The sequence below is a fragment of the Hipposideros armiger genome, unplaced genomic scaffold, assembly GCF_001890085.2.
Source record: "Hipposideros armiger isolate ML-2016 unplaced genomic scaffold, ASM189008v1 scaffold_287, whole genome shotgun sequence".
In the NCBI taxonomy this organism is placed as follows: Eukaryota; Metazoa; Chordata; class Mammalia; order Chiroptera; family Hipposideridae; genus Hipposideros; species Hipposideros armiger.
Genome location: NW_017731637.1, coordinates 1,950,406 through 1,964,675, shown reverse-complemented (window position 1 = coordinate 1,964,675; position 14,270 = coordinate 1,950,406). Strand labels below are relative to the sequence as shown.

General features: G+C 37.0%; 1 protein-coding gene across 7 annotated transcripts in view; it reads right to left on the bottom strand.

Moving 5' to 3' along the window:
* Positions 1 to 14,270, bottom strand: part of LRCH1 (leucine rich repeats and calponin homology domain containing 1) — a 206,940-nt gene that overhangs the window by 98,517 nt on the left and 94,153 nt on the right. For all 7 annotated transcript variants that reach the window (XM_019658684.1, XM_019658686.1, XM_019658683.1 and 4 more), the window contains exon 2: positions 2,635 to 2,779. In XM_019658684.1, the coding sequence (XP_019514229.1) occupies positions 2,635 to 2,779 (145 nt within the window). The remainder of the gene's footprint in view (positions 1 to 2,634; positions 2,780 to 14,270) is intronic.

The following is a 14,270-nucleotide window of genomic DNA, read 5'->3' as shown; positions in this document are numbered from 1 at the left end:
GAGGAACGAAAGAGGCAAACAAGAAATTAAACAATTATAGGCAGAAAACAAAGTTTAAAAAATTTGGGTGCTTAAAGGTTCATTTCTTTCTCCTTTCCATTACCTAGAAATTCATCACAAAACTCTGTTTACAATATAGCACACGGTTTCTCTTCAGCCATCATCAATTTCAATGATTTCTCTCTGTTCTTGCCTAAAGAATTTGAGATCCATATTCCAGTACCTTCTTTCTACCATCTGAAGATAGCAATAGTATTCTACTCTCAACATGAAAATAATCATATCAAAACCAATTTATTAATGCTTCAAAAGCATAACATATATTTTAAGATTAGATTACTTTGTACTTGTAGAATTTTATAGTTTCTTCATCCCAGAAATGTCATCTATACCCAAAAGTTTCTCATTGCAAGTGGACTTAATATAACAATGTGAAGTTAAATCTATTTACTTGTTGCATGCAGGACTGCTAGAGGTGAAAACGTCACAGCAGGACAGAAGTAGGTAAGTAAAGTAAATAAAACAATATGTTCTTGGGTTATTTCCCCTATGCGGTTTGGGGTAAGAGGACAAACGTCTTAGTGAAACTGAGGGCTCTTATGACTTTGATTAAATTTAGCTTTAAATCCTAGCTCTAGAAATCATATCCCTCTCTCTATATATACTGGGGTGACAAAAAAATGTATACACATGACTTGCACTCATCTTTTGTTATCGGTATATATTATTACAATTTTAATACAGTTTTTTCCTTTCTTAAAATGTGTATACATTTTTTGGCACCCTCTGTATATACCCCCCAGAGACCTAGCCTTTCCCCCAGATAATCAGCACCCACCAAGGCAACAGAAGACAGTAGCCCAATGACTAATGGTCACACGGTCCAGACCTCTGGCAGGATACGGATAACATCTTGACCTAAGTTATGTTTGAGCTCCTGAGCCCTAGGGTGGAATAACTCCCTGGTTACTTTCCCATGAAACCAGACAGAGGGACTCCGGCCTCAGAACTGTCCTCAAGATCTGAAGGAATGATTCATTACTCTTACCTCACCTCCAACCAATCAGCTCCCAGCACAACCAGAACCCTTAACGGCACAGTGTCTTGTGATTTCGCTCTATATAATCTGTAACCTACATGCCACCAAAGCCAGGTCTTTGAGCACTAGCTCACTTGCGTCTCTGGGCTTGGCGCCATTTCCTTAAATAAACCTTTACTTTATTTGCTGCAAACTCCTGCCTGTGTCTTCTTTGACTTTGATCTGTGCAGGCAAAATGAATCCCTTGCGTTTAGTAACATTAGGGAGATAGAGGACCAAAATCTATAGACATCATTATGCTGGCTCCATCAGGCAATTCCGAGGTAATTAACATTCTGCTGTAGCAGAAACAGCTTGATTTGTTCTTATGCAAGAAAATAAAATGATTAGTGAACTAGAAACCAGGAGAAATGAAAGTTAAATACAAGAGCCTCTAGATTATCCTAATACTAACCTACATTTTCTTTACCAAAGAGAAGTCAAGGACATTTAAAAACTTAACTAGGATTGTTTTTCACTCCCAAGGAAGAAGATATGCACTCCTAATGAAATGCAACAGAAAACCATTCTTGACTGCAAAAAGGCAGCAGAAGACCCCTAATTCTCAGTGGTCGACCAAAGAAAAAGAAACCTAAAAACTGACTGACGTTATGATCTATCATAAATTAATGCTATTTCTGGTTCATTGGGAATTTTGTACTTTAAAATTTGGCATATTTGTTACACAGCACCAACTTTGCTAATCAGGTGCTGCCTCTTGCACACCAAGATAATACAACTGACATGAGTGAAGGCTACACTCAAGCTTGAACTTGGAACCTGGCTTTTACAGTACAGATAGATTTGATAAAACTGCTCCCCACTCTCTCCTGGCATGCTAAATGTGAATCAAAGATGTCAGAGGAACCAAAATCTAGCCAGAGCAGCTGATAGTCACAGCAGCACAATCTAAAACCTATGTCTTAAAATAGCTGATTTTCTTAACTTTAGGGCTACTCAGGTGCATTAATATGTTACATTGTATTGTGTATAATCAGAGAGTCAGTACAGACCACTGACTCATCCTCAGCAAACACTGACCTAATTTAATGGGCTATAAAGACAGCAGACTTCATGTCTTACTGGAGTTGCTCAATGTTCCTCTGGAACTTTCTTAGGTGGCCTAAAGCGAACAGGCTCGGTGAGAATTAGGTAGCAAATCCAACAGTACCAATAACTCCCAAAGACCATCAAGGCCTGATTAGTTCCAACCCCCTATTTTTTTTTACTTCCATTACGCTTCCTCCTCCAAAATCTACATTTAATACCTGAAGACAATATAGCAACAACCTCCAAGAACCAAAGAGACTAAAAGTGTAAGTGATGCCATATAAATTATTTTTAAAAAGCAAAAGCATCTTGTCATATTGATATTCAGAAAAGTCTAGCACCAAAAACAATGTCAATGGCACTACAAATACAAGCGGTATTTCTTAAATGATCTTTCTGTGATTTACTTCAAAGGGTGATCAGGAAGAGTGAAGAGAAAAAAAAACCTGATAGAAATAAAAGCATATTCTTACTGAATTTTATTACAACTTTTATAGTGAACCTACCTCAAGTTTAAGTAAGTCAGCATCTGCAGATTAATGATGGCCTCAGGAATGACTCTGATACAATTATGATACAGATTAAGAATTTCCAGTGACACAAAATGGCACAATTCCATTGGAACTTCAACCAGTCTGTTTTTAGATAAATCTATGAGAAAAGGAAAGAATATTTCGTCAATATATCATCAACATAATCCAAAAACAATTTTATCAACTATCATACTTTTTGTTTAACATGTTTTAAAATAAACATCAAAACATACATTTAGATCAACATTATCATTTTTTGGCATGACTGTTAATATGCTGTTGTGATTTCCATTTCTTAGCATATTATCACAAAGCACATGGAAAAGCAAAAATATTGCGGAAACAGTTTTAGCTCTATATTAATGTGTAAATGCAGGCCAGGTATAAGGGTAACTGAATCAATATTTACTTTTCACTCTATTTGAAAATTATTTCAAAGTCATTATCCCCTATTCTTTAATACACCTGAATGCATATATTTACCACATTTATTTCAACTTTGCATTCATAACATGTACAAGTATTGTCTATCAGAATATGTCTTTTACATCCCCCAAACAAACACACAGTAGATGCTAAACAAATATTTCATTCACTAGGATTACTGACTGCCTACAATGTACAAGGACGAGATAAATCAGTTGTGTCTGTTAAGGACCAACACTGTGTCTGCTGCATGACCTGCTGTGAAACTGGGCTCTCTTGGTCCAGTGTACCAAAGATGATAAGAATGGTCTACAGAGCACGGAAAACACACAGTAAGGTATAAAATGTCAGCATCTCAAGAGTGAAAATACAGAATTGGTCTTAACTGGGAATGGGAGACATAATTGTCAAATACCATAAAACACTGAATATAAGAAAAGAGCCACCACTCTCAAAAACAATAACTCAACAATAACAGATGGATTCACAATTTATTAGGAGGGACTCAATCAGTATGAATTGAAGATGCTCAGTAAATAATATACAGAGGGTGCCCCAAAAATGTATACACATTTTAAGAAAGGAAAAAACTGTATTAAAACTGAAATAATATATACCAATAATAAAAGATGAATACAAGTCATGTGCATACATTTTTTTGGCATCCCCAGTATTATACACACTTAAGAATCCACACTCCATACAAAAAATAAATAAATAAATAAATAAATAAATAAATAAATAAATAAATAAACAAAAAAAAACATAGAAAACTTAAACAGGGCAATATTATAATGAAATAGAAGTCATAGAGCTACCTTCCTAACTGTCCTTCCAAGAAAAGAAAAACATAAATAAACAAAAACAAACAGATGGCTTCAGAGGGGAATTCTAAGAAATTCTAAAGGAACAATTCTGATAACATTTAAACTATTACAAATCATACAAAAGGAAGGAAAGTTTCAAAATTCTTATTTAAACGTAAGGTATAATATTGACACCATCACCCAACAAAGAAATTACACAAAAGAGATATTATTACACATGAATATCCCTTCTAAGTACTAATGTTAAGTCCTAAACTAAAAAATTATCAAACAGAACTGAGCACTATATAAAAAGATTAACATACTATGACTAAGTGGGATTTATTCTAGGAATATAAGAATTCTGTATTATTTAAACAATTCACAATAGAGTAAAAGTAAAATGACACACGATCATCTCTATAGGTACTTAAAAGGTACTTGATAAAATACTCTACCCATTTTTTTTAAAACAACTTTATTGAGGTATAGCTTATATATCATAAAATTCACCTATTTCAAGTGCACAATTCAGTGATCTCTAGTAAATTTACCAAGTAGAGCATTCATCACCATAAATCAGTTTATATTTATATTAATTTATATTCATTCTTAATTCAATTACTTAATAAAAGGAGAATTGTTGAGTATTTCCTTACATAATTTCCGAGAGAGAGAGAGAGAGAGAGAGAGAGAGAGAGAGAGAGAGAGAGAGAGAGAGAGAGAGAGAGAGAGAGAGACAGAGAGAGAGAGAATGAATATGCTTTTATTTACTGCTAAATCATGAATGACTAGAAATGTTTCCATTAAAGTTAGGACAAGATGTCACTACTACTATTACTGTTTACCATTGTTCAGGAGGTACTAGCCAATGACATGGGATAAGAAAAGGAAGAACCAGGGGCCGGCCAAGTGGCTCAGTAGGTTAAGAGCGCGAGCTCTGAGCAGCAGGGCTGCCAGTTTGATTCCCACATGGGCCAGTGACGCTGCGCCCGAGCTGAGCTGTCACTGAGCTGCCAACAGGTGGCAGGGTGGCTCAGCTGGTATAACAACAAGATTACCTGTTCAGTGGTGGGCTACGTACGCCCACCCGCAACTAAGACTGAACTAAGACTGAATTCAGCACCTTGAGCTGAGTTGCTGCTTGGGTGGCTCAGTGGATAAAGCGTGCGCTCTTAACAACAAGGCTGAGGGGTTCGACTCCCACATGGGATGGTGGCTACGCCCACCTGCAACTAAGATTGAACTTGGCAACTTGAGCTTAGAGGCCACGAGCTGCCGACAGAAAGCCAGATGGCGACAGGTGCCCTCCACAACGAAGATTGAAAAACAACTTGGCTGGTCCCCTTTCCCAATTCCCCAACACTGTTCCCGTCCCCAATTACCCAATAAAAAACCTTTAAAAAAAAAGGAAGAACCAAAATTGGACAGGAAAAGACAGAATGATCATTATTTACAGATAATATGATTGTTTTCCTGGAAAATCAAAAAACACCAACAGAAAAACTATTACAAATGCTAAAAGGTACAGGGTAGAAAATTAATACACTGAAATGATAGTCTTCACACACAAACACAAGCACACACACACAAACTAGAAAAACAATATAACAGAAAAGATCTAATTTACTATAACAAAAAAGTAAAACACCTAGAAAATCTTAACATACGCAAAACTTACATGAAGAAAACTTTACAGTGCTACTAAACAACACAAAAGTTAAAGCAGTTGAAAAGATATTTCATCATTTAAAAAAGAAGACAACATTGAAAAGTTGTCAATTCTCTCTAAACTATACCTATATAATTTAATACATTCCCAATTAAAAAAAATGCTTCTAGGACACATTTTTTTTAATTTGTTGAGGTTATTATACAAGTTGATTCTAAAGTTCACAGGGTAAAATAACAAGGCAAAAATAGTGTGGTAGCTCTCAAAAAAGAAAAGCTCTAAGGAGAACCAGCTCTCCTAGATGTTAAAAACATGTTAAAAACACATCATAAAGCATTGTGGTGAACAGATGGGAAAGGTCAAAGGAACAAATTACAAAGATGGGAAATAGGTCAAATATATATAAACATGGCAATCAAGTACACAATAAAGATGGCATTTCAAATCAATAGGGAAAAGATATAATAATGTCAGGAAGCAGTTTGAGAAAACGATTGATAGCCATCTGAAACAAACAGAAGAATGACTACCTACTTCACCTCAATAAATTCTAGATGAATCTAATGATTAATTGTAAAAAGTATAGCCCTAACAGCACTAGGACAACACATGGGAAATTTGTATTTATGATCTATGAATGGCATAAAGCAAGACTGATAAATATGACACATTAAAAACAAATTTATGGCATTTTAAAAGAAACAAAAACTCCACCCAAAACACAAATGACAATCAAGGAATGGAGGACAGGGTGGGAAGCCCTATAATTCATAAACCCAAAAGGCTAATTTTTTATACATATAAAAATTTTCTACAGTCAATAATAGTAAGACTAAAAACCAGTAAGTAAATAAACAAGCTATGAACAGATGGTTCACAGAAAAGGCTCTTAAGTTTGTGAAAAAAATAACCACCTCACTCAAATTAGAGCAATGCAAATTACAAGTACATGGGAAAATATTTTACCTACTAGACTAGTAAATATCAAAAAGTTTGATAAACACGTTGTAATGCTGAGGACATGGTAATGTAAATGAAGGACATTTTAGCAAAATCTATCAAAATTACAAATGTACATATACTTCAACCTAGCAATCTTTCTCATCTACATATAAACACATACATGTGTTAATGATTTTGTTTTTAAACATAGTTTGAAATAGCAAAGATAGAAAGCAAGTTAAATATCAGTGGAGGTCTGGATATGCTATGAGTAAATGTCATAAATAAAACAAAATTAAATAAATATGAATATAATATTGCTAACATATTCTGTGATGGAACGTAATGGTAAGCATTATATTCCATAATAAAATGCTAATACTATGCATCCATTAAAATGAATGAAGCAGCTTTATATGTGCTGATATGGAACAATCTCCAAGATATACTGCAATTTTTTTTAAAGCCAGGTACAGAACAGTGTCTACAGTATTTGTATTTTTAAATGTATACGTAAAACCTTGGATTGTGAATAACTTGGTTTGCGAATGTTCCGCAAAACAAGCAAACGTTTCTATTAGGTTAATGTAAAAGTAATAGTGGTTTTTCCCATTACTCGCTATTACTTTTGGACCAACCTAATAATACATTTTACCTTGGTAAATGAGCGATGTCTTGCAATATGAGTAGTTTGCTTCGGGAACAAATTATGCTCACAAACCGAGGTATTACTGTGTTTACATAGCTGTTTAAGTATAAATAGATGATCTCTGGAAAGCTACATAAGAAACTGGTAAAAGTGTTCTTTCTGGGGAGATCAAAAAGGAGATGCCCCCACTTTAGACCCTGTTGCACCTCTACAAATTTGAATGAGTTGTTTATTTGAATTTACATAAAGAGATGGATTATATATGTGTGTATATAATAACATATATAAATTTCTGTATATACGAGATATACGTATTTTTACAACTTCCCACCGGCATTCTTATTCTTTCTCTACACAAAGAATTTCATTTCATTTGAAAAGAAAGTTATGAGGCCAGAGCAAACTGTGAAGTCCCACATATTAAATTAAGGGAAATACTGAGATAAGCTTCCTTTCATGAATGTTTAGAACCTAAACAGACAAAAATTCCAGAAGTTTCTTGCATTTGTTCTTCCCGAAACTTGACTAGACATGGCAATATTCATGTGCTATAATGCTGGAAATCTGCCCAGAAAACTTCTATGTGCTGTTTCCTTCAGGTTCAACTCAAAGAAAATTCCAGAGATTCCAGTTTACATTCAAAACTGTACCTTTCCTTGAGAATTGCTAGAACTATACTATCAAGTTGTATGTTTTGATAACAATTTTAAGTAATAATGCTTTTATTACTTTTAGTATCATTAATGCTTTTTAAACCAAAAATACAGGGCAGTTGTAGAAATACTGGTACATAACTACAAGCCTTTAAAAAAACAATAGGTCATCAAATTTAATTAATCATAGAAAACAAGTCTAATCTGAGAGCAAAAAATCAGTTCTAAATCTACAACCACCTGAGATATTTGAAAAAGTTACTCAACTTTCTAGGTCTCTGTTTTCAAACATAAAATTAGAGTATATGCAACTGGATGAATTCTAACGTTCTTTTCAGATATAAGATTTGTGAATAAGTAAAAAGTATTCAGAATTCAAGTATTTTCTGTCAGAAGTATTCAGAATCCAAGTGATTTTTTTCATCATAATAATCAATAACAACAGTTAAAGATCATGAAAAGTTTTAAAATACAAATTCACACATACTAAATATTAGCACACCCTTACTCATATAATGAATTTGTCATTTCATTGTAGAATCTACATTCTATCATGTAATCTGAATTTTGGGAGTGTTCTGTTTTCAAACTTGGAGAGAACGTAATGGTAGGAGAAAGAAATTATAAAACGCTTACAAATTAAGCTAATACTGAATTCTGAGCAAACACTAATAGTATCATTATTAACAATTTGCTAGAAAACAATGTTAAAATGACGTTCTAATTAGTATATGAATCTGATATTTTCATTACTACTCAGAAGACAGATTTTTTTTGCTCCCCTCCACAATCTCCAGATTTGCGGGGAGACTTGTGCCCTTTCCCTTGCCCGTACTCCCCTCCCTGGCAGTCTAACATGTAGCCAGAAGCTGGAGCCGTATGTCCTAGGGGCTGCTCTGAGCTCTGAAGCGATGGGTTAGTCCTGCCTGCTGAGAGGAAAAAGGAGGCGCACCTGGTAAAACCTTAATTTTCACTTCATTTTAAACTGTTTATCTGCTCTCACCTATTAAAATTCTTGTTTTTAATTGTGTTGCTCTGTCTGCATTTTTTTCAGGAATCCTGTTACTGAAAGGAGTCAGGCTGTGCATTATCAAGTTGTAAAGGTGAGAACAGTGGGCATCTGTTATGCCTGAGGCTACCTTGCTAGCCAAATGAACAGACTCCATGTCCACTGAGTTAGTGAGAATTTACCTATGCAATGTGCCCCCACTATCCTGGGTGTGTGTCCCAGTTTCTACCTTAGAAAAGGAAGACATTGTATTACAAAATCTACACAAACTTAGACTCTTTCAATGCCTACCTAAATAAAAACAGTTGCCTAGATCAGCATTGTTCAAATAAAAACAAAACTGAAAAACAGATACAAAAGTTTTCCTTTCTTATTTGTTTAGCTTAATTACCCAGAAGGTGAATTATTGATGTATTCATCAACGTATATAAGTACATGGTTTCTGCAAAAATGAAAAACACATATACCAAATTTCAAGGTTATCAATGGAAAGGTGAAATGAGGCAAGCCCAGAATGACCCATAAGATAAGATGTTCTAATTGTGCTTTAAAAAAAAAAAAAGTATAAATAAAGAGCTAAAATTCAGTTGGGTAAACAACATCACCATTGAGCACTTCCGTCATGCCAGACACTATACCTGGAGCTCTGCCTCATTTAAACCACCGCAGGGAGCAGTGCTACCACCAATCTAAAGATGAGGAAAACAGGCTCATAAAGCTTATGTGACTTGCGCAAAGTCACAGAGATCAGTGATTATACTCACAATTAACTTAGAGTTAGACATACTGTAAGGCCTGAGTGAGTTCCCCACACAAGATCACTCTTTCTCCGTCGAATAACAGCCGGCAAGACCATGACGTGTCCTGCAGTGAGATTACTAGGAAGATGTAGCAATTAAATCTTCCCTGGATTTTTATTTGTCCAAAATGCAATAAAAATGAAGTCAACATGTTCTGTGTATAGACCCAGAAGGTAAGAATGTTATAAACATTATATTCAAAAAAGAAAGTACTGAAAACAATATGTCAATTGATGGGTTAAATGCTGGAAGTGGCTATAGGAAGCTTGGTAAGTAGAAACCTTGGCTTAAATTGCTAATTATGCCGACTTCCATAAGCACTCTGCTTCACTGAAGAGTTTAGAATGGGTTTTTAAACACAGGACTTACTCTTCCCTACTTGTCTCTGAGTATCATTTAATTCTCAATTAACTTAATTATTGGAAAAAAGAAAGAGGGTGCAAAAGAAACGGGCATGTTTGCCTTCCTAAGCTTTACTTAGACTAATGCAGAAATCGTCTTGTTATCTTTGGGCATCCACTAACCCACCATGGGAAAGATGCCCAGAAGGGCAAAGGAAGTCAGTCCGAATTCAGATGCTTTGACTTTTACAAACCAGAGTGGATAATTCAATTACAAATAGTAAAAAAAAAAAAAAAAAAAATCAAATTGATTAAAATTTTTTTCTGTTAGTTGGAAGCAAAGAAATCAAACAAGATCTGGTCCTTCTCTCTAATATATAAAAAATAAAAAAGACACAGAGAAAGAGGAAGGAAGAAATCTAGGACTTAGTTGTAATTAAAGACAACTGTAAGGGAACAGTCAATTCACCAGGCACACACAGATGTGCGTGTCCTATCCTGTTTGACCAAGTGCTGAGTTGTTTCTCAGGGACAGCAGACCATAGGTCATGCAGCCAAAGCATGTGCAGAGGGGGGAACGTTGGCCTCCAGCTGGACCTGGAACCAAAGGACGTAACTGGGACCTCAACAGTGGAACCTTTTCAGAAGCCAAGGGTCTGCTGTCTGGGAAGATCCGGTGCTCACGCCTCTTTACCATAAATGGCCAACTTCCAAGGTCCTCCAGTTAAAACCTGCCCCACCCATGCGCCACATACCTGTTCTCCCCAGCCCCTTAAAGACCCTTGGCTTGGTCCAGGAAATGATGGATGCGAGGCACCATCAGGCCCCCCATCTTCTCAGTCAGTAAGCCTTCCCTAACTCCAAACCCTGATGTTCTGAGTTTTGACCTTTGCAAGCGTCGGGCACATGGAGTTTAGTTTGGTAACATGACTAAGTGACAGAAGTATGAACTTAAACCGGCAGATATGACACCAGAGCTCTGCTCTGAAGCATTACTGATTCACAGCACTGTAGCACAGGGAAGGTCCGTTGTTCTTATGCATATCTCTTGTAAAAATAATAATAATAATGAATTTAGGGATCCATTTAAGATGCCTGGTCAGGAGACATTACATGACCCCAGAGCTCTGTACTAAAAGTAAATGACCCTTGACGAGGTCCCTAGGATTTTCTCCAGAAAGAAGAGCATGTGTCATTGACGCCTTGTTTCTATCCACCCACCCCAAGTTGGACACTGTCCTTTGCTGCAAACCTGCCCTGGGGCCTAGCCCTGCCCTGGGGAGTGGGGTACACCACAGCTCTGTGAAAACACAGCCGGGCAGGAAATCAGAACCCAGAACCACGTCCTCCCGTGTCTGCTTCTTAATTGAAGCTGTTCAGCCAGAAATACAACAATAAGGTTTGCCACGGCCAAACCAAGCTCAGCAAATCCCTAAAATAAAGTAGCCGAATGAATAAAAATAAGCAGGAGAAGGAGGAAAAACAGTCGATGGAATCTCCTGTGCAGTCAGCACCATTGGAGGCACGATGTTGTTTTTGTATAAAAAAGGAAAGTGGTGCCTCCGGAGGAAACGGACGAGGCCTGGCTCTCCAGCAACAACATCCTGAGTGATCAGCCGCCACCGCCACAGAGCAGAAGCCTGACAGACCAGGACATCTGGGAACCTCATCGGCAACGTCTTGTCTTCTAGTCAGAAGAAAAGGCCTAATCTTGGACGTCAAAATCATGCCCAGTTTCAGCAAGACTGAATTATATCTGTTTTAAACTGAACTATAAACATGTTATCATGGAAGTTTAAGTTTAGACTATTAATACTAATCATAATGTCTCAATAATTGGGTAAAATGGGCACCCTCCACATATAAATCTAAACCCCTGACCAACCAACCAGAACACGGGCCTGCCATTTTCCCAGTACTGAGGAGACATGCTCGGTGCCGGCCATCTCCACCCTCTTGCTTGGTCCCTCCTGGGACCATTGTTCAGAGACTGTCCTCAGGTGAAAGAATGGTGTGGGGCGACTTGCGCTCTCTGGACAACCCAATTCACCTAGGTAGGCAGGGGTCCCTCTAAAAGAATCTCAGCTGTATCTTTCTATCCCTCCTGAACTTCCTCTCTCAGCAACTCAATGTCCCCGGCATCGGACTGTCCCTCACTTCAACTGCTCTCTTGGCACTGACACCCCACACAGACCCATGACATGCACCTTGGGGGAGGGGCGGGGCATTCCAAGACACCTGCACATTTGGAAATGCGCCAGAATAAGGGACACTGCTCCAGACAGCGAAGCAGAGCCCAAAGGTGGACTCAGACTTGACTCTGGAAGTAAAACCACCCAACACCTCAGCGTTAAACAGGCAGAAATAATAAGCTGATTCCTAAAGGTTTTGAGTCAGTCAAAATCTCAGGCTACATCTCTAAGAGACCACCACCACCACCACCACCACCACCATCATGTCGAACAGCAGAGATCTGTTAAATAATTCCTCAGTACGAATCATGAGGTCTTCCCTGACCACCTACTTAAAATTTCAACATATCCATCTTAACCTCCTTATTCTGTTCAATGTTTTCTTTTTTCTTAGCACTAAGATAACTTCTAACACAGCAAATGATTTATTAATGTATTATTGTTAATTTTCTCTTTCCCACTACTAGACTATAAGTTCTATGAAGACAGGGATCTTTGCATGGCCCACTGGTATACAGTAAGAGCTTAATAAATATTTGTTGAATGAATTTAGTAGGAAAGCAGGTTCTTAGGTCAGACAGCTTGAGTAAATATCCCAGTCCCACTATTTAGCTGTGTGCACGTGGAAATAATTACTTAATTTCTCTACGCCTCACTTTCTTCACCTGTAATACGAGAACAATAATAGCACCAGCCCCACTGAATTATTGAGAGGGTTAAGTGAGATGGTACCGATAAAGCGCTTAGAGCAGCGCCTGGCACAGAGTGAAGCATTCCAAGAATAGTCTCTCTCATTATGTTAGCCAAGGCTGGGTTCTGAGTACCGGTAGCAAGAAATCAGGCCTGGGCTGGGAAGGAGTTTCCAATCTCACTGACAAGCACATGAAGCACACCGTACATACAAATGCCTCATGATAACAACACATCTTAGATGAAAGAATTAGAAATAAATAATTCTGTATTATGAATGGAAAAATAAGTTGGTTTGAAGGTTGCCTTTTTCAAGGTTGAAGGAGGAAATAAACAGAAGTGACTACATATAGGTAGGTGGCTTTTATTGAACAAAAATACGTTTATTAAAATGTTGATAGCAAAAATTGTTTTCTTTATCATACCTCCCCTATCCAAAGAGTTGCAAAAACAATAAGTAATAAAATTTTAAGGCAAGTACAGATGTGGGAGGAAAAAACCCTTGTCCCAAAGTACAATCATTTTACTCAAAGAACGCCTAAAAGGCTCACTCAGAGGCTTTTTACCCTTGAACACAATTCTAAGAAATGCTATTATTGACTGTTTCAAATCCATAGCATTTTAGAAAATATAAATAAATAAGAAAAAGGGGGATAGCCATAAAAAAACACACTTCTAACAAAAAATAGTAAATAGTGAAATACACATATATTTTAAGACTTAAGTATTTTAAATTTAAACATTTTAAATGTGTTGATTCCAGGAAAGAAGATACCTACAAAGAAGGGCTCCTGATGGCTAACTGGGCCCAAATTTACAAACAGAGCCTAGCAGCTGTTGCTACACAGGAGGCCTCTCACACAAGCCGCCCCTCGGAAGCCTGCACTGAACGGCCTGCCTACACTGTGTTCCTGCCATCTGAGCCAGACCTTATAAAAGAGTTCCTAGTATTTGTCTTTCTCCGACTGATTTATTTCACTTAACATGAGAGTCTCTAGGTCCATCCATATCATTGCAAATGGTACGATTTCATTCTTCTTTATAGCGGAGTAATATTCCATTGTATAAATGTACCACAGTTTCTTAATCCAGTCGTCTACCGATGGGCATTTCGGTTGTTTCCAAATCTTGGCTATTGTGAATAGCGCTGCAATAAACATATTGGGCACATATATTTTTTCAAATTAGTGTCTTGGGTTTCACAAATACCATATGATCTTACTTATATGTGGAATCTAAAAAACTGAATGAATGAGCAAAGTAAACAGAAATGGTCTCAAAGGTATAGAGGAAAAACTGATGATTGCTAGTTGGGAGGGGGATGGGGATGAGGGAGAAGGGGAAGGAATTAGACAGCATAAATAGGTAACTACAATATTGCCACAGGGATATGAAAGACAGTTTGGGGAATATAATTAATAATGTTGTA